Raw genomic sequence first — 20510 nt, forward strand, 5'->3', positions numbered from 1 at the left:
AATTATACATACATGTTCAGGATTAGGTACTGAATAACATACATTTTGTTGTTGTTGATGGATCTGACAGGTATGCTTTCAATAGGCTCAGCTTACGCTGAGTTCATATCTGCCAATCTACAAAACAATAAGTGTCCTTTCATTCCCAACCTTCAGGCGGACATTACTTGTGCACACCCTAACTTTCTAACTTTCGCGTATGATTAAGGGGGTGCAAAAATGTTGTGCCATGACCTGGAATTGACAGCTAATGTTTAAACTTCTGCTTAAGACGTAAGACGCTTTCAACAAAGAATAAAAGTAAAAACATGATTTGAAGAAACGTTCATTAGTATCGTGAGTTACCGTATGTCCCGTCAGGGATTTTTTCATCTACCATAAGGAATGTTTTGGCATTCAGCCGTAATGTGATTGCCCTACTGTGTGCATTACCTGAGTTCACATCTGTGTCAGAACTTCTTTCAGGGGGCTCCACCACAGAATCCGTTAAATAAGCAGGGCCTGAGCAGTCTTTTTTTTGTCAGGTCAGATGCTGCTTAAAGAGGTACTCTTGTGGAAAAAACTTTTTTTCTTCTTCTTAAATCAAATGGTTAAACAGCTTTGTAAATTATTTCTATTAAAAAAATCTTAATCCTTCCAGTACTTATTAGCTGCTGAATACTACAGAAGAAATTCTTTTCTTTTTGGAACACAGTGCTCTCTGCTTAATCACGAGCACAGTGCTCTCTGCAGACATCTTTGTCCATTTTAAGAACTGTCCAGAGTAGGAGAAAATCCCCATAGGAAACATATGCTGCTCTGGACAGTTCCTAAAATGGACTGAGATGTCAGCAGAGAGCACTGTGCTCGTGATTAAGCAGAGAGCACTGTGTTCCAAAAAGAAAATAAACATGGGCATATTTTTCCAAAAACCTTCTTTTACTTCTAGTTTTTTGTCAGCCATAATAAGTCTAAGTTTATCTAAAGTTTAAATTTATGAATTACAGAAATGACTCATTGATGAAAATGAATTTAGCACAAGTACTATGTACTGGCATACCAATGCTATAAATCATTAAATGTGTATTTCAAGATATATTTACTTATGTCCTATCCACAAGATAGGAAATTAGTGTGAGATCGTGGGGATCCCACATCTGGGACGCTCCATAATCTCCGTTATTAATAGAGCTGCAAGTCGTGTGCATGCCCTGCTCGCCACTCCTCTCATAACAAAGGCCCAGGGCCCCATTCTGGAGATTGCAGAGGGTTCTGTCTGTCGGAACTCCATGATCAGACACATTTCCTATACTGTACAGTGGATTGGAGATACATATAAATATAGCTCGGAATACCTCTTTAAGTTCCACACCGTGTTCGGCAGGCGCAGTAGAGGGCTCAGAAGGGAAGGAGCGACAAGGGGATTTTGGAGAGAACATTTTTCTGAAATGGTTTTTGGGGGGCATGTCACCTTTAGGAAACCCCTAGGGTGCCAAAACAGCAAAAAAAAAAAAAAAAAAACACATGGCATACCATTTTGGAAACTAGACCCCTCGGGGAATGTAACAGGGAATTAAGTGAGCCTTAATACCCCACAGGTGTTTCATGACTTTTGCAAATGTAAAAAAAAAAAATTACATAAAATGCTTGTTTTCCCCAAAATTTTACATTTTTAAAGCAGAAAATACCCCCCTAAAATTTGAAGCCCAATTTCTCCCGATTCAGAAAACACCCCATGTGGGGGTGAAAAGGGCTCTGCTGGCACACTACAGGTCTCAGAAGCAGAGTAGTCACATTTGGCTTTTTGGAAGCAAATTTTGCTCTGGGGGCATGCCGCATTTAAGAAGCCCCTATGGTGCCAGGACAGCAAAAAAAAAAAAACCACATGGCATTATATTTTGGAAACTAGACCCCTTGAGGAACGTAACAAGGGGTAAAGTGAACCTTAATACCCCACAGGGGTTTCACGACTTTTGCATATGTAAAAAAAAAATACAAAATTTTACCGAAAATGCTTGGTTTCCCAAAAATTTTACATTTTTACAAAGGGTTAAAGCAGAAAATACCCCCCCAAAATTTGAAGCCCAATTTCTCCTGATTCAGAAAACACCCCATATGGGGGTGAAAAGTGCTCTGCTGGCACACTACAGGTCTCAGAAGAGGAGTAGTCACATTTGGCTTTTTGGAAGCAAATTTTGCTCTGGGGGCATGCCGCATTTAGGAAGCCCCTATGGTGCCAGGACAGCAAAAGAAACCCCACATGGCATTATATTTTGGAAACTAGACCCCTTGGGGAACATAACAAGGGGTAAAGTGAACCTTAATACCCCACAGGGGTTTCACGACTTTTGTATATGTAAAAAAAAATATTAATTTTTTCACTAAAATGTGGGTTTCCCCACAAATTTCACATTGTTGCAAGGGTTAATAGTAGAGAAGACCCCCCAAAATTTGTAACCCCATCTCTTCTGAGTATGGAGGTACCCCATAAGTGGACGTCAAGTGCACTACGGGCGAACTACAATGCTCAGAAGAGAAGGAGTCACATTTGCAAACTTTGCTGAAATGGGGGGGACATGCCGCATTTAGGAAGCCCCTATGGTGCCAGGACAGCAAAATACCCCCCACATGTCATACCATTTTGGAAACTAGACCCCTTGAGGAATGTAACAAGGGGTAAAGTAAGCCTTAATACCCCACAGGGGTTTCACCACTTTTGCATATGTAAAAAAAAAAATGTTTTTTTCTCTAAAATGTGTGTTTCCCCAAAAATTTTACATTTTTACAAGGGTTAATAGCAGAAAAGACACCCCACAATTTGTAAATACATTTCTTTGGAATAAGGACATACCTTATCTTTTGATGATTTTGGCTTGGCGGGTGCACAGCAGGTCTTGCTTGAGTGGGAGCGCAGTCAGGGACCTTTAGCTCGATATGGAGCCAGGATATGGGACCCCCCCTCAAGGAGCGCTAATGGGGGGGAGCACTGAGCCCTAAAATAGGGGAACACTATGGGGGACAACGGGCCATAACTGGGGTAGACAGGTGGGGTACAGAGGCCCATAATATGGGGTACAGTGGGCCAGAAAATTATAAAACATAATAAAACAGGATATGTCCCCAGAATGATGACCCAGAGCATAGCCAAAACTAAAAAAAATATGCCTGCCCCAAACCCTATGCTCTGAGTCATCATTCTGGGAATGTGATGTGTGTGGCCGTCCCTAACCTGTTGCCTCAAATGCGCACCCGCTCAGGTGGAGAGAGAGCCCTGCGCATTTGAGGCAACATAAAAAGTCCCCGATGATAGTGACTTAGTGACCTATGACCCATTTTTGAAAAAACACCCCCAGAGGTCTTATCAGGTTTTGTTTTGTTTTTTCAGTTTTTTTGGGCAATTTAGTGATTTATGGGGGTTACATTTTGGAATGTACTCTGGACTTGGTACATTGGTCAAATTATGGAAAATTCAAATGAAAAGGGAAAATTTAGGACTCCATGGAAGTGTGATACTCCCTGAAGCAGCCTATGCAGAGGCCCGGATTATCTGGGCAAGTGTCACATCGATATGTGCTGGCAGGGGACGATCCTGGCGCCTTTAACTCCAGACCCTTGGGAAGTCCGGCCTGATCTTTCCCGGTCGCAAAAGATCAGGAACCTTAGGACTTCTTCTTGGTACTGGAGGAATGTCCCTGTGTTGCCAGCGTACTAGGATAGTACAAAAGCGTTGTACATGGCAACCTGTACCAAGTAGACCGCAACTTTTTTGTACCATGCCCGTGTTTTCCGCATGGCGTTGTATGGCTTGAGGACTTGATCTGAGAGATCAACTCCCCCTATATCCCAATTGTAGTCCAGAATACAATCGGGCTTGAGGACCGGTCCCACGGTACCTCGGACAGGGGTGCTGCCATTCCCATGAATAGTGGTGAGCATAAGGACATCCCTCTTATCCTTATACTTCACCAACAAAAGTGAAGTGTGTGTGTGGTGCTTGGTGTACTACTTTATATATAACGGTGTGTTATAATTGGGGGGGGGGGGAAACGCTGCGGCCCAAAAAAAAAAAGTGGCGCACGCAGCTCCCTGATCCCCTAATAGGACCCGGGATCAAGGATCAGACCCTAATAGGACCCTTGGGGACCTATCAGGGGGTCGGGGGAGGGTACTTTTTTTTTTCCTTCTTCTTTTAACTTTTTTTTTTCACTTTTTTCACTTTATTAGTCCTACCTGTCCCTATACACTGCTCTCCCTATTGTAACGGCTCCTGAGGGGGCTCCGGCTCCGAGGGGGGGTCCACGGTCTTCTCCTCACTGCTGCACCTGCTGACTGAACGCAGAGAGCGGGTACAGCAGCGGGAAGGAGCCGTTAACCCCTCCTCTGCCGCTCTGCTGGATGATCGCCGGCCAATAGCAGCGTTGCTGGGGCGGTGACAGTATTGTCACCGCTCCCCAGCAACGGTAGGTGATTGGCGGTGTATTGTACACCGCCGATTACCATTTATTTCCAGGTCATCGGGTCATCACTGACCGGAATCACCGCAGATCTCAGCGATCGTCGACCGATTTCGCGGACGATCTGCGGCGAACGTCGACATGTGGGGGTCCTGGGACCCCCCTTGGCGTTTGCCTGGGATGCCTGCTGAATGATTTCAGCAGGCGTCCGGTTTTCTCAACCCGCCCGGCCTTAAGACCCAGGGCGCAGGGACGTACTCATACGTTGTCCTTAACCCCTTCAGGAACAAGCCCATTTTGGCCTTAAGGACCAGAGCGTTTTTTGAACATCTGACCACTGTCACTTTAAACATGAACAACTCTGGAATGCTTTTATCTATCATTCTGATTCCGAGATTGTTTTTTCGTGACATATTCTACTTTAACATAGTGGTAAAATTTTGTGGTAACTTGCATCCTTTCTTGGTGAAAAATCCCCAAATTTCACGAAAAAATTGAAAATTTAGCATTTTTCAAACTTTGAAGCTCTTTGCTTGTAAGGAAAATGGATATTCCAATTTTTTTTTTACTATTCACATATACAATATGTCTATTTTATGTTTGCATCATAAAATTGATAGGAGACGAGAGGGGAGAAAAGGTGCAGGGGGCGCTCCCTGAGAGAAATGTATTCACTGATGTGCACCCTCCACCACACCAACAGTGATATACCGACCTTGGAAGGGCCGCACTGGGACCTGTGCAGCCCTAATGTTGGATGAGCCGCTGCTCTCCCACCGGCATCGAGCTCCTAAGTAAGGAGCCGATATGCAATGTGGGGAGAAATGGTGGAAAAAAGCCGGTACAGTGGAGGCACTGCTCGAGTGGTGAAATTACTGAGAAACTCGGGCGGGGCAGGATAATGATTTTTATCCTGCACCGCCTGAGTTTCTCAGTAATTTCACCACTCGAGCAGTGCCTCCACTGTACCGGCTTTTTTTCCACCATTTCTCCCCATCATAAAATTGATGAGTTTTTTCTTTTGGGAGACATCAGAGGGCTTCAAAGTTCAGCAGCAATTTTCCAATTTTCCACAAAATTTTCAAACTCGCTATTTTTCAGGGACCAGTTCAATTTTGAAGTGGATTTGAAGGGTCTTCATATTAGAAATACCCCATAAATGACCCCATTATAAAAACTGCACCCCCCAAAGTATTCAAAATGACATTCAGTCAGTGTTTTAACCCTTTAGGTGTTTCACAGGAATAGCAGCAAAGTGAAGGAGAAAATTCAAAATTTTCCTTTTTTTACACTCGCATGTTCATTTAGACCATATTTTTTAATTTTTACATGGGGTAAAAGGAGAAAATTTTTACTTGTATTTGTAGCCCAATTTCTCTTGAGTAAGCACATACCTCATATGTCTATGTAAAGTGTTCGGCGGGCGCAGTAGAGGGCTCAGAAGCGAAGGAGCGACAAGGGGATTTTGGAGAGAACATTTTTCTGAAATGGTTTTTGGGGGCATGTTACCTTTAGGAAGCCCCTATAGTGCCAGAAAAGCAAAAAAAAAAAAAACACATGGCATACCATTTTGGAAACTAGACCCCTCGGGGAACGTAACAAGGAATAAAGTGAGCCCTAATACCCCACAGGTGTTTCACGACTTTTGCATATGTAAAATAAAATTATTATTTTTTTTACCTAAAATGCTTGGTTTCCCAAAAATTTTACATTTTTAAAAAGGGTAATAGCAGAAAATACCCCCCAAAATTTGAAGCCCAATTTCTCCCAATTCAGAAAACATCCCATATTGGGTTGAAAAGTGCTCTGCTGGCGCACTACAGGTCTCATAAGAGAAGGAGTCATATTTGGCTTTTTTGAAGCAAATTTTGCTCTGGGGGCATGCCGCATTTCGGAAGCCCCTATGGTGCCAGGACAGCAAAAAAAAAAACACATGGCATTACATTTTGGAAACTAGACCCCTTGGGGAAAGTAACAAGGAGTAAAGTGAACCTTAATACCCCACAGGGGTTTCACGACTTTGGCATATGTAAAAAAAATATAAGGTCAAAAATTAGAAGAAAGAGAGAGACAAAAAAGAAAACGTGTCTAAAATAGCATAAAATGATGACATTTATTTGAACCTCCACCATTGAAAAAGGGGCCGCAGTTCCCCGAAACGTGTCTGGTGTTAAGACAACCCTGCACATCATCTGAGACAATCTTTACCGCATTGCCGGTCCTCACCTACTCTCTCACCTGCTCCCAGTGCCGTCGGGGTAGAGAGGATACCTCCAGCGTTGCCATACACTGCTACGACCGCTAGGCTTCACAGCGCTGCCACACGCTGCTTCCCACCCATCATCTCCAACCCCCAGCACCGGGGTGCTACATTTCTCCCGTGCCGCCGGGACAGAGGGACGTGTATCCGGATCGCAAGCACAGCTGCACTCACCTGACTGTGCACACTGTAGCCGGTAAGAGGCACTAAGTGCCTGAACTGTATAGCGATTGCCCTCTTGCATTCAGTCCCCATGCCGTCGGGGTAGAGGGGGCATCGCCTGTATCTCTGCACCTAAAAACATTTATAGTGGGCCCCAATCTGGGAGGCTCCAGAGCTACCGAAAATGTGCCTTATTGGATTATCAACTTTTTTGCTATGTACTTTCATCTGGATTAATCCTGGCTCCGATAATATGACTTTACAGTATAACTAAACAGATTCTGTTTGCACTGTCCCATTGCCCCACTTTCATTGTCTCATTGTCCAATTAGTAAAGTGCAATACCACTGTGTATATTTTATTTTTTAGCATTTTATACCATTGTAACCATTTTATCTAGTGACCAGTCTGCGACAAGGGCCCTGCCGCAGACCTCACATCATTTTTCCAAATAAATGTTATCATTTTATGCTATTTTAGACACGTTTTCTTTTTTCTCTCTCTCTCTCTTCTAATTTTTGACCTTATATCTTTTACTCTGACCTAGCCTAGCAGGACTGCCTCCCCTTTTTACACTATTAGTACTCTTTCTTGGCACATGGGTATGTGCAACGCAGTATCCTCGGTATAGGTTTTCTCTTTTTACGTTGAGCTCCCACATTTTTTTTTAATATATGTAAAAAAAAAAAAGAAAAAATTACCTAAAATGCTTGGTTTCCCAAAAATTTTACATTTTTACAAAGGGTTAAAGCAGAAAATACCCCCCCCCAAAAAAAATTTGAAGCCCAATTTCTCTCGATTCAGAAAACACCCCATATGGGGGTGAAAAGTGCTCTGCTGGTGCACTACAGGTCTCAGAAGAGAAGGAGTCACTTTTGGTTTGTTCCCTGCAGAGGGACAGTATTGAGTGTATGATAGCTGAGCACAAATCAGTGTGGAAAATCTCTGGTACATAAATATATGTCTCATGTATCAATAAACTGCAAAGGGAACACCCTAATTGTCTGCTAATATGCAGTGCCAATAATATTAAATGATGGGCTAGAAAGTCACATTTTAACCAGGATCTGCTATATACACTGCCTAGTGTTTCCAAGTAATGAGTCCTGCTATTTCCTAACCGCCTCTCATGTGCAAAAATGCAATAGTAAACATGGGGTTAAATAAGGTTCTATTCAAATCCAAACTGTAAAAAAGTGCCTTGTGCTTACCCATTATTTGTCACCGTACCAATGCACCAACATCGTTTCGTGCCTCACTTTCTCAAGGGGCCGCCCACATAAAGTGATCCCTGTTTAAAAATGTATAAAAAATTAATAAAAAATTTATTGAAAAATTCATTATAAAAAAGAAAAATTTCGATGAATAAAAAATTTTCAATAACTACTGTATCTTTTTATCATTTTTTTTTTAACGGTACCCTGCGAAGTTTTATTAAAAAAGGTATTTCCATCTTTTTTTTGATCACTAAAGTCCAAAAAAGAATAAAAATAAAGAACAAAAACGCCAAAGTTAAAATCCACATGGCGTTTTCCTTAAAAAAATGGATTTGAGCTTTTTATCTCATTATCAAAATTTCTTATAACCTGTGCTGGATTCTCTTTTGCATCCCACTTTGTCCTGCTTAAAGGGGTACTCCAAAGGATAGGGGATAAGATGCCTGATTGCGGGGCCTGGGCTCGCCGCTGGGAACCCCCGTGATCTTGCACGCCGCACCCCGTTAAAATCAGTCCCCGGAGCGTTGTGATGTCACGGCTCCGCCCCCGTGTGACATCACACTCCACCCCCTCAATGCAAGCCTATGGGAGGGGGCTTGACGGCAGTCACGCCCCCTCCCATAGACTTGCATTGAGGGGCGGGGCGTGATGTCACACGGGGGCGGAGCCGTGACGTCATGCTCTTTCGCTCGCGTGGTCGGGATCCGAAGCCTCCAGCGTTGCCTAAAGCTGTTGAGGTGGGTGCTGCAGCCGAGATCCTGGGGGTCCCCAGCAGCGGGACCCCCGCGATCTGACATCTTATCCCCTATCCTTTGGATAGGGGATAGCATGTCTAGGGGGCGGAGTACCCCTTCAATTACCAGCCTCTCCCCTGCTCCCCCCTCCCTCCCCTTTTCTCATCCTTATCTATTTAGTCCAGTCCTATAGCGGGACAATTTATGGCCCATCTTAGTGTGAATTCTCCACATCTATTGTCTTAACCCCTGCATATTTGTAAGATGTAACCTGTGTCTTCTGCTTGTGAGCTTAGATTTGCTTTGGACTTGATAAAGGGAGGAATCCTGAAAGCTTCTCTCTACAAAATGCTGTTAGTCCAATAAAAAAGGTATTACAAGATACTGCAACATTTTATGATTTGCATCTGCATCACTGGACTAATACGGCTACTCAAATTTACTACATAAAACATAAAATAAATACCTATGTAGTATAGTCCCAATCATAATGGTCAGCCATGAATTGGACAATGGTAACCCATCAGTAACATACGTATCCCAGGGTGCCATGACCTGACGCTGGCCCTGATTAGGATTTTTCGGTGACTATTATAGCTGGTGAGTCTTGTGCCTGTACTATGCACTTGGGGATCAGTAGATAAAGCTTTGCTTGTCATACAGCCTGATGGGCATATGGGGTAGGATAAAGAGCTAGTGCTGGACTGAACTTTACCCTGCACTTATCACTGAGAAGGGCTGTCCTGATAAGACATGCAGGGACCTGTGAAGCTGGGTGAGTAGATCTCCTTCTAGCAATTTACTATAGAGGAGGGAGATTACATTCATAGAAAGAAGGAAGCCTCAGAGACAGAGAACTCCACCCAGTCCTCTGCCTGCTGCTACCCCTGTGAGTGCCTCCAGACAGCCTGCCCTCCAATGGTTAACCAGGGGTGGAGAGCTGAGGAAGAGAGGGGGAGGTGAAAGGTTGGTCCTGGACTTTGCTACGTGTCTCCCTCTCCTCTTATACCTCCTTGCTCAGCTCCTGGAGAACACTCTCTTCTGCAGCCTCTGCTCCTCTCCTGCCCTCACATCAGAACAACTGCCATCATGTCCAAGACGGTAGGGAACTTTCTCAGCTCTTGTTCTGGATACACAGCTTCTCCTGGTTCCTGAATGGCAGCTACCTGCATAGTTTATTGCTCACTCTAGGAATCTGAAATCAGGATCTGACTAATACTCTTCACTGTTGTAGATGGTAGTGTATAGGGACTACTCTGAAACTATAAGATATAATGCCAAACATTGGTTAACAGTATCAGTCTCCTTTTAAAGAGGTTCTGCAGCAATGTTGTAAGATTAAAAAAGTGTAACCTTAAATTAAAAATTTGCTGTAAATATACATTATTTGTATTCTCTGTTAAGTAATTCTCAGGTCTGCCGACTTGTTGCTCAGAGATAATAACTTTTAGGAAAGCTGGGTGACAACCAATATAAGCGGTTATCATTAAGCTTTCCCTGACTCCTAAAGTGTATGCAGATATCAGCTGGTACAGTTCTTCATCATTTGTTCTTGTTTTCCATTCAGGACTTACAGAAAGCTGAGTGGCATCTACTGTTGAAACTGTAGTGGCTGCCAATATTTAGACAGTTCTGAAAATAATTTATAGCACTAAGAAATGACAGATTATATTTATTAGAGATTGTTTTTCTGTTTTATGCTCAGTGGGGGAGATTTATCAAAACCTGTCCAGAGGAAAAGTTGTTGAGTTGCCCATAGCAACCAATCAGATTACTTCTTTCACTTTTGAATAGGCCTCTGCAAAATGAAAGAAGCGATTTGATTGGTTGCTATGGGCAACTCAACAACTTTTCCTCTGGACAGCTTTTGATAAATCTTCCCCTTTATGTCAAGAGGGTTTTGTGGGTTTGTATAAGTAAAGTTATTCCCAGGTTTTTAATAGACCACCTTTAGTTTTGTGGTCCCCTAGAGCCCCCCATCCTCTAAGATGAACTATATTTTTAAAGGGGTACTCCGGTGAAAAACATTTTTTTTTAAATCAACTGGTGCCAGAAAGTTAAACAGATTTGTAAATTACTTCTATTAAAAAATCTTAATCCTTCCAATACTTATTAGCTGCTGAATACTATAGAGGAAATTATTTTCTTTTTGGAACACAGAGCTCTCTGCTGACATCACGAGCACTCGGCTCTCTGCTGACATCTCTGTCCATTTTAAGAACTGTCCAGAGTAGGAGAAAATCATCATAGAAAACATATGGTCCTCTGGTCAGTTCCTAAAATGGACAGAGATTTCAGCAGAGAGCACTGTGTTCCAAAAAGAAAAGAATTCCCTGTAGTATTCAGCAGCTAATAAGTACCGGTGGGATTAAGATTTTTTAATAGAAGTAATTTACAAATCTGTTTAACTTTCTGGCACCAGTTGATTAAAAAAAAAGTTTTGCATCGCAGTACCCCTTTAAGAACCAGCCAAGGAAAAATGGCTGCTCCACCAAGCATTGCCAGTGACATCTGTACCTTCACCTTCTAGGCAAATCATGTACAAAGATGAGATAATATTAATAATACAAACAAGTTTTTTCTTATTTGTTGGATTTCTTTTGTGATGTCTATGTTCATAAATTCTGTAGACTGTTTACATAGGCCAGCGCTAGATGGTGATGTCCGTGTGCAGCACAGACCGTCACCTTATGGTTACATTTTATGGGACACTATTTTGCCACCACCAAAAGTTGCAGTTGACTGCAATATCTGAGCCATTTGACACTGTTGTGTGACCATCACACTCCATATAGGACTTTAGCAATTGACAGTTTCCATTTACTAGTAGCCATGGAAATAAGATATACAGTGGTCCCTCAACATACGATGGTAATCCGTTCCAAATGGACCATCGTTTGTTAAAACCATCGTATGTTGAGGGATCCATGCAATGTAAAGGATAGGACAGTGGTCTACAACCTGCGGACCTCCAGATGTTGCAAAACTACAACACCCAGCATGCCCGGACAGCCAACGGCTGTCCGGGCATGCTGGGTGTTGTAGTTTTGCAACATCTGGAGGTCCACAGGTTGAAGACCACTGGTATTGGAGGTTATACTCACCTGTCACCGCCGCTCCGGACCGCCACCGCTCGTCACTGGATGTCACCCTCCATCGCTGTCACCGCGTCCCCGAGGTGTCCCCGACGCTCCGGCAAGGCCTCTGCTTCCCCGGCATCCTCACTCTCACGTCGTCGCCATCACGTTGCATGACGCTCCTACTGGATGACGGGACGGCGTACGCAGCGACGTGATGACGACGATGGAGAGCGCGGACGATGCAGGGGATCCCGAAGAGGACGCGCCGGAGCCCCGAGGACAGGTAAGTGATCGTCAGCGGACCACATGGGGCACTGTAAACGGCTATCCAGTGGCAGCTGAAGCAGTCTGCGCTGCCGGATAGCCGTTTATGCGATGGCCCCGACATACAAAAGCATCGTATGCTGATGCTGCCTTCAACATGCGATGGCCTCTGAGAGACATATATGATTAATGTTTTATGGTATATTTCATATCACAAGACCCACATCTACTACAGTATGTCGGGGCCATCGTAGGTCGGGGGGTCACTGTATAAGATCTATTGAATATATATGATATTTTAGATCTCGTGACTAAGGGGCTGTCAGATGCACTTCTGCTATTGGGCAAAATATGGATTTAATTTTATTGAAGTCCGGACTAATAAATTGTACTTTATTGGTCAGCTGTCCTCTAGGCCTGTTAACATCAGTTAAAGGGGTACTCTGCTGCTCAGCGTTTGGAAAAAACTCTTCCGAACGCTGGAGCCGGCGCCGGGAGCTCGTTACGTCATAGCTCTGCCCCTCATGATGTCACACCTACCCCCTCAATGCAAGTTTATGGGAGGGGGCGTGTCACGCCCCCTTCCATAAACGTGCATTGAGTGGGCGGGGCGTGACGTCATGAGGGAGCGGAGCTATGATGTAAGGAGGCGTCGGCTCCAGTGTTAGTAGCAGTTTGTTCCAAACGCTGAGCAGCGGAGTACCCCTTTAATTATCACCATTTGCTTGTTTATTTATTTTAGTTATATAGCAGAAACATTTAAACTTAAAGGGGTATTCTGGTGGAAAACTTTTTTTTTTTTTTTTTTTATCAACTGGTGGCAGAAAGTTAAACAGATTTGTAAATTACTTCTATTAAAAAAATCTTAATCCTTCCAGTACTTATTAGCTGCTGAATACTACAGAGGAAATTCTTTTCTTTTTGGAGCACAGTGCTCTCTGCTGACACCTCTGTCCATTTTAGGAACTGTCCAGAGCAGCATATGTTTGCTATGGGGATTTTCTCCTACTCTGGACAGTTCTTAAAATGGACAGATATGTCAGCAGAGAGCACTGTGGTCATGATGTCAGCAGAGAGCTCTGTGTTCCAAAAAGAAAAGAATTTCCTCGGTAGTATTCAGCAGCTAATAATTACTGGAAGGATTAAGATTTTTTAATAGAAGTAATTTACAAATCTGTTTAACTTTCTGGCACCAGTTGATTTACAAAAAAAAAGTTTTCCACCGGAGTACCCCTTTAAACTAGACATAGAACCCTAGCACATGTGTGTAAAGGTAGTGTGTAAAGGTATCTTATGTCGGCAGTCAGCTGTATACTAAAGGGGTCGGCATATCATTTGTCTTGTTTACTTAGGACTGTATTTGCTTTCCTTATTAAAAGACATGTCCGGTGCTCACTTTTCTTATTGTATCCGTTCCGGGCTGCAAAAAAAAAAAGAAAATAAGCTTTCTCTTACCTGCCTACGCTCCCTCGGTGCTCCGGTACAGGTGTTTGGTCCCCGGGCTGTATTCTTCTTACTTCCTGTTAGCCCGGCACGTCACATGGAGCTTCAGCCTATCACTGGCCGAGGCGGGACATCGCTGCGGCCAGTGATAGGCTGAAGCTCCGTGTGACGTGCCGGGCTAACAGGAAGTAAGAAGAATACAGCCCGGGGACCAAACACCTGTACCGGAGCACCGGGGGAGCGTAGGCAGGTAAGAGAAAGTTTGTTTTCTTTTTTTTTTTGCAGCCGGAACGTATACAATAAGAAAAGTGAGCACCGGACATGTCCTTTAACATTGAATTCATAAGGAACCGGAATGAAACAATTGAAGTATTTTCACACTACGAAATTCAGCAAAGAAATTGTCCTCACAGTCAACATAGAACCTTAGAAACATAGAATGTGTCGGCAGCTAAGAACCATTTGGCCCATCTAGTCTGCCCAATAATCTGATTACTATGAATAGTCCTTGTCCCTATTTTATATGAAGAATAGCCTTATGCCTATCCCAACCAATATATACACAAAGTAAGTAGTTATTACTCGACTTTTCCTGACTTTACAGTTGATGCAAATATCAGCTTATACATGTTTGCCATTCAGGACTCACAGAAAGCTGAGTGGTTGCTGTAGTGGCTGCCAATCATCATGGTAAAATGGAGCAAAAAGTAGATGGAATTTACTTGTGTATGTGCATTCTTTGCGTATTCCTTCTTGATTTTCCATAGCCCTTAGAGTGTGATTCACATTTCTCAAGAAGAAGTCTTTTGTTTTGTGAGCAGTCATGTGACAGCTTGACGACTCTGTTCAGATGGAATTCCCCCAGCAGTAGATCAGAGGTGTATGTCTGCATACCTTTTTTTTGACAAGTTGCTGATGTATACCCCTGACGTACTGTGGAAACATTATTTGAACATTAGCCTTTGTTACATAATTGTTTGCTCGGCATGTACCGTAATTATATTAAGCTGATTAGCTCCTTAAATGGGCACTCTCATTAAAACTATTTTTTGCTATTGCACTCCTTATGGTAAATAAAAAATATTTCTTTAAAAAAAATGATGTTTTCTATGTTTTATTTGTGCTTAAAAAAGCTCAAGAGCAAATTTTCCCCCATCTTGTACACAGACTTAGGACCGAAGCCCAAACAAAGGAAGTGTAGCCTGGAGTGCTGAGGGGGGGGGGGGGGTATGTCCAACCAACAGAATATGGCAGTTAAGTGTGAGAGGAGCTATGATTGGATGAGGCTGGACACACCCCCATCAGCACTCCAGGCTGCATTTCCTGTGTTTGGACTTCGGTCCAAAGTCTGTCTATAAGATGGGGGGAAAAGTGCTCTTGAGCTTTTTTAAGCACAAATAAAACATAGACAACTTCATTTTTTTTCTTTTAAACAAAGTATATTAGAAATATTTTTTATTTACCATAAGGAGTGCAATAGCAAAAAATGTGTTTTATTGAGAGTTATCCTTTAAAGATATACAGAAGAATCCTGCACAGATTTGATGCGCAGGATTTGTAATTGCAGATTAGAAGTTGTGCTCAGTCATTTAGTTTACATTGAAATCTGCAGCAGCAAATCCTGCGCATCAAATCTGCGTACGTGTGAACGTACCCTTAAGGGGTATTCCGGCTTTATACAACTTATCCTCTATCCAAAGGATAGGGGATAACATGTATAATTGCAGGGGTGCTGCCGCTGGGGACCCCCGCGATCTTGGTGCGGCCCCCGGCATTCTGTGCCGGGCACTGCCTCCGAGACCAAGACGTGATTTCATCGCCACGCCCCCTAGTGATGTCACACCACGCCCCCTCCATTCATGTCTATGGGAGGGGGCGTGGCGTCCGTCACGCCCCCTCCCATAGACATGAATGGAGGTGGTGTGGCCTCACGTCACTAGGGGCATGGCCGTGACGTCACATCCCCATCTTGGAGGCAGTGCCCGGCACAGAATGCCGGGGGCTGCACCGAGATCGCGGGGGTCCCCAGCGGCAGCACCCCTGCAATTATACATGTTATCCCCTATCCTTCTGAGTAGTTTTCCGTTAATTGAAAGGATTTTAATGAATGTTATCACAAATATTATTGTTAGTCAAATAAGTGAAAAACGTCTGCAAATCTTCGCTATATGGGTTTGTTCACACTGTAATTTACTTATAATTTAAATGGGATTCTGCAGTCCCATTCAGACAGCAGAATTCCTGACTGCTGCCCGGAATGCCCGCCGTGGAAATTCTGCTTTCGGCATTGTGCAAAAATATAAAACCAGTCTTATATTTTGGGGAGTTCGGCAGCGGAATTCCATTGAAATAAATTTGGCTAGATTTTCTCAGAACACAGAAATTCTGCTGAAATTCTGCCGCAATTCCGTTCAGCAAGCTTTGCTGAACGGAATTTCTGCGGAATTGCGGAAATTCCGCCGTGTGAACATACCCTAAGTCACACTTAAAGGAGAACTCCAGGATGTAACAACTTATCCCCTATCCTAAGGATAAGGGATAAGTGTCAGATCGGTCGGACCCCCACAATCTGACACTTATCCTATATCCTTAGGATAGGGAATAAGTTGTTACATCTTGGAGTTCTCCTTTAAAGGGGTACTCCAGTGGGGGACAAAAAAAAAATCATCAACTGGTGCCAGAAAGTTAAACAGATTTTTGAATTGCGTCTATTTAAAAATCTTAATCCTTCCAGTACTTATCAGTTGCTGTATACTACAGAGGAAGTTATTTTCTTTTTCTCTCTGCTGACACCTCTGTCCATGTCATGAACTGTCCAAAGTAGGAGCAAATCCCCAAAGCAAACCTATCGTGTTCTGGACAGTTTCTGACATGGACAGAGGTGTCAGCAGAGAGCACTGTGCTCAGACAGAAAATAAATTCAAAAAGAAAAGAACTTTCTCTGTAGTATACAGCAGATGATAAGTAATGGAAGGATAAAAATTTTAAATGGAAGTAATTTAGAAATCTGTTTAACTTTTGGCACCAGTTGATTTAAAAAAAAAAATCCACTGGAGTACCCCTTTAATCACATAGAGGTGATTCAGTATTGCACTCCATGTACATCCCCTTTCTCCCACATGTTATTTCATCAGTGGTGTTGCACATTAGAGAATACTATAGATGAATTCTGCTTTTTCAGACAAGAGGAGATTTCTTACATATGTCCATATACTGTTTCCTACATAAATGCTTGTCCTGTATGTGATCACAATATATAGATATTGTAAGTACTGATAAGCCCTGAAATGTTCACAACATTAGTATTTTCTGTTTTGTACTTCGATATATTACAGATTCCTACATGGTAAAAGAACCATTGTAGTTCACTAGAGATGTTATCTTTGTAGATTTAGAAGTCCCTAAACATTCCAGACTACTAAGATGGTCATTGAGCAGGAATGTCCAGCACATCTGTTCTCAGTGTCTCCAGAGGGAACTTCTTAACCCACTTTTCTTTGACATATTCTGCACATCAAGACTTGGGACTCAGCTGTTGATGCAGTTTAAGATATTTCTGCTAACTTAAAGGGGTACTCCGCTGCTCAGCATTTGGCACAAACTGTTCCAAACGCTGGAGCTGGCACCAGAAGCTCGTGACGTCATAGCCCTGCCCCCTCATGATGTCATACCCCTCCCCCTCAATGCAAGTCTATGGGAGGGGGCGTGGCATTATGTCATTGAGGGGGCGGGGCGTGATGCAATGAGGCTCGGGGCTATGACGTCATGAGCTCCCGGCGCCGGCTCCAGCGTTTGGAACAGTTTGTTCCAAATGCTGAGCAGCGGAGTACCCCTTTATCCAAATGTAAAGATTACATGTGTATGGGTATTTTAAGAAATGTCATGACTTTCAATTCCTTCTGATCATCATGTTCTTTTTAAAAGTAGAATAATCCCATAATAAGATCACTCGTTCGTCAGCTGCTTTGATCTATTGTGTGCCCATTACATTCATTGGCACCCATCTCTAATTGCCCTGTGTAAACAGGAGATGCGCTTCCAACGTGATTCATGTAAAGGGGTTATCCACTGAAAATGTTTATTTAAAAATAAAATGCAAGTCAATGCAAGTCTATGGGAGAGGGGCGTGATGGCCGTCACGCCCCCTCCCATAGACTTGCATTGAGGGGGTGGGGCGTGACTTCACGATACTCCAGCCCCGTGGTCATCACACTTCACACTCGGAGCCTCCAGCGCTGTGGAGAGCTCACAATGGTGGTCCCCAGCCGGGGTCCCCAGCAGCCGGACCCCCGCAATCATACATCTTATCCCCTATCCTTTGGATAGGGGATAAGATGTATTAGGGCCGGAGTACTCCTTTAAATGTCCTCCAAAGTGGAAGCACAGTGGAAGAAGTGGAGTACAATGTAGTGGTGGACAGCTTCTGACTAGCTGATGGTATCGTAGAGAGTTGCATGCTATTTGCCCTTACAGTACTAGATTGAAACTCTTCATAGTGGGTCCCGTTTGTTTAATTGATTCAGAGAAGCCTACTTTAATATATTTGTAGGTGCTCTAACTCAAAGGCAGTTATCTAAACTTTCCAATAAATATATAAACTGCAGACATAAAGGGGTACTCCAGGGATCTAAACCCATAGTATATCCTTACCCTCTCACCAACCTATTTAATTGTCTAAATATTATTCATTAGCTATATAGAGCATTTTTCCCCGTTTTGGTTGTCACTTACATGCAGGGAGTGAGGAAAATAAATCATCCACTCATCCACAGTGTCTCTGTCCAAGTCACTCTCTAAAAGCAGCCCCACCCTCCTGAGAGACACATACCATGTGGTTTTGGCCCTGCACTGATGAGTCATGCTTGCTTTAGCTGGGGGGTATGTGCAGCATCAGCCAATCAGACACTGTATGACTCTGCTAACGGACCATGAGGGTGGGGGCTGCTCTCGGAGAGGGAGCTGGCCTACAACGAGAACAGAGCTGTAATGGCTGCCAGGAAATGTAGTATTCATGCTGAAGAGGAGGGAAGGATGGCAAAGAGTATCAAGAAACCAGAGAAGACAAAAAGGGCCTTAGGAGCCATGCATATCAGGCTGGATCTTTTACATGGAACATATCCAGGAAGGTTGGTGGCTTTGGAGCTTTTTTTTTTCTTTTTTTTTTTTATATATATGTACTTCCCTGGTACACCCCTTTAATGATTCACAGTCTGAACAATCTTGTGAGGTATTACACCAACACCATGGGATCTTGACCACAACACTAAAGCATTGAAATGTAGTATGTCCAATTCTCTATATGGTGTTATCTTAAAGGGGTACTCCACTGGAATTTTTTTTTAGCTAAATCAACTGGTGGCAAAAAGTTAAACAGATTTGTAAATTACTTCTATTTAACAATTTAAAATCTTAATCCTTCCTGTACTTATCAGCTGCTGTATTCTCCACAGAAAGTTATTTTCTTTTGGAAATTCTTTTTTGTCTTACCACGGTGCTCTCTGCTGATACCTCTGTCCATGTCAGGAACTGTCAAATATTTGTGACAGCACTTCTCTAACATGGTCTTGTACTTCTACAAACAAACTTTGTTGCACTAGTGACTTATCTTATCTTATCAAATACAACAGGTGAAGGCCGTGACCCTTGATTCAACAGAATTTAAATAATGAAAATCTTGAAAAGAGAAACATAGAAACCTGACATACACTCATTTGCCATAAGAACTTATATTATATTATCATAGAATAGCGCCTCAATGATTCCATCCCTGTCTATGGACAGCCCTATGATCTATCGGTCCCCACAAGGCCCAGCTCACCCTGACACCGAAATGCTATATATGTATATATTTTTTGTGTCTGTGTTATTGTGGTCACCTACGCAGACCCAGACAGCGAGATGAACCCCTTTAAACTAGACATAGAACCCTAGCACATGAAACAATGGCACCACCATGGGCTGCAGGGCACACCCACTGCAGAACTTTAAGAAGAATTATTAATAATTTGTTGGTGGTTTTGTAGTGTGTAAAGGTATCTTATGTCGGCAGTCAGCTGTATACTAAAGGGGTCGGCATATCATTTGTCTTGTTTACTTAGGCACTAGTTGATTAAAAAAAAAAGTTTTCCAGTGGAGTACCCCTTTAAGAGATGCAGAATGTGTTAAATGTGAAAAGTAAAAAGACATGTTTGTTATTTAGTGACCATTCATCCTGATTTCCTACAAAATGTTTTTTTGTGCCAGTCTGATGATTCATCTCGCTGTCTGGGTCTGCGTAGGTGACCACAATAACACAGACACAAAAAATATATACATATATAGCATTTCGGTGTCAGGGTGAGCTGGGCCTTGTGGGGAACGATAGATCATAGGGCTGTCCATAGACAGGGATGGAATCATTGAGGCGCTATTCTATGATAATATAATATAAGTTCTTATGGCAAATGAGTGTATGTCAGGTTTCTATGTTTCTCTTTTCAAGATTTTCATTATTTAAATTCTGTTGAATCAAGGGTCACGGCCTTCACCTGTTGTATTTGATAAGATAAGATAAGTCACTAGTGCAACAAAGTTTGTTTGTAGAAGTACAAGACCATGTTAGAGAAGTGCTGGCTTGAATTTGCTTGGTTGGTAGCTGTTAATACCAAAATACACTTTCTCACAAATATTTGACATAGCCAAACATATATGTTGTGTCAATGGGAAAATGAAGGGTGGATGAGTGCTGGAAACTATTGGCATCGCTCATCACCAGCCAGGAAAGAAGATTAAAACCACTAACTTTTGTGCTACAGAGTAGGAACCAATGAACTCTACACATACAATTGTCAATACAATCCACTGAACCAACCAGAAATGATGTCATGCATTATTTGTCATTGTTGCGGCAGTCATGTTGTCCATAGTGTTGTCACTGC

At 42.8% G+C, this 20510-nt stretch overlaps 1 protein-coding gene and 1 long non-coding RNA gene across 3 annotated transcripts in view; one reads left to right on the forward strand and one right to left on the reverse strand.

The window, feature by feature from the left end:
- The window catches only part of LOC130282123 (uncharacterized), a 34866-nt gene extending 24341 nt beyond the window's left edge, over positions 1-10525 (reverse strand). The window contains exons 1-2 of the long non-coding RNA XR_008846251.1: positions 10381-10525; positions 8067-8146 (exon numbers count right to left, since the gene is read on the reverse strand). This is a non-coding gene — a long non-coding RNA (uncharacterized LOC130282123). The remainder of the gene's footprint in view (positions 1-8066; positions 8147-10380) is intronic.
- The window catches only part of PAPSS2 (3'-phosphoadenosine 5'-phosphosulfate synthase 2), a 73184-nt gene continuing 62472 nt past the window's right edge, over positions 9799-20510 (forward strand). For both annotated transcript variants that reach the window (XM_056530036.1, XM_056530037.1), the window contains exon 1: positions 9799-9907. In XM_056530036.1, the coding sequence (XP_056386011.1) occupies positions 9896-9907 (12 nt within the window). In that variant the 5' untranslated portion in view covers positions 9799-9895. The remainder of the gene's footprint in view (positions 9908-20510) is intronic.

The sequence above is a fragment of the Hyla sarda genome, chromosome 7 (assembly GCF_029499605.1).
Source record: "Hyla sarda isolate aHylSar1 chromosome 7, aHylSar1.hap1, whole genome shotgun sequence".
Lineage (NCBI taxonomy): Eukaryota > Metazoa > Chordata > Amphibia > Anura > Hylidae > Hyla > Hyla sarda.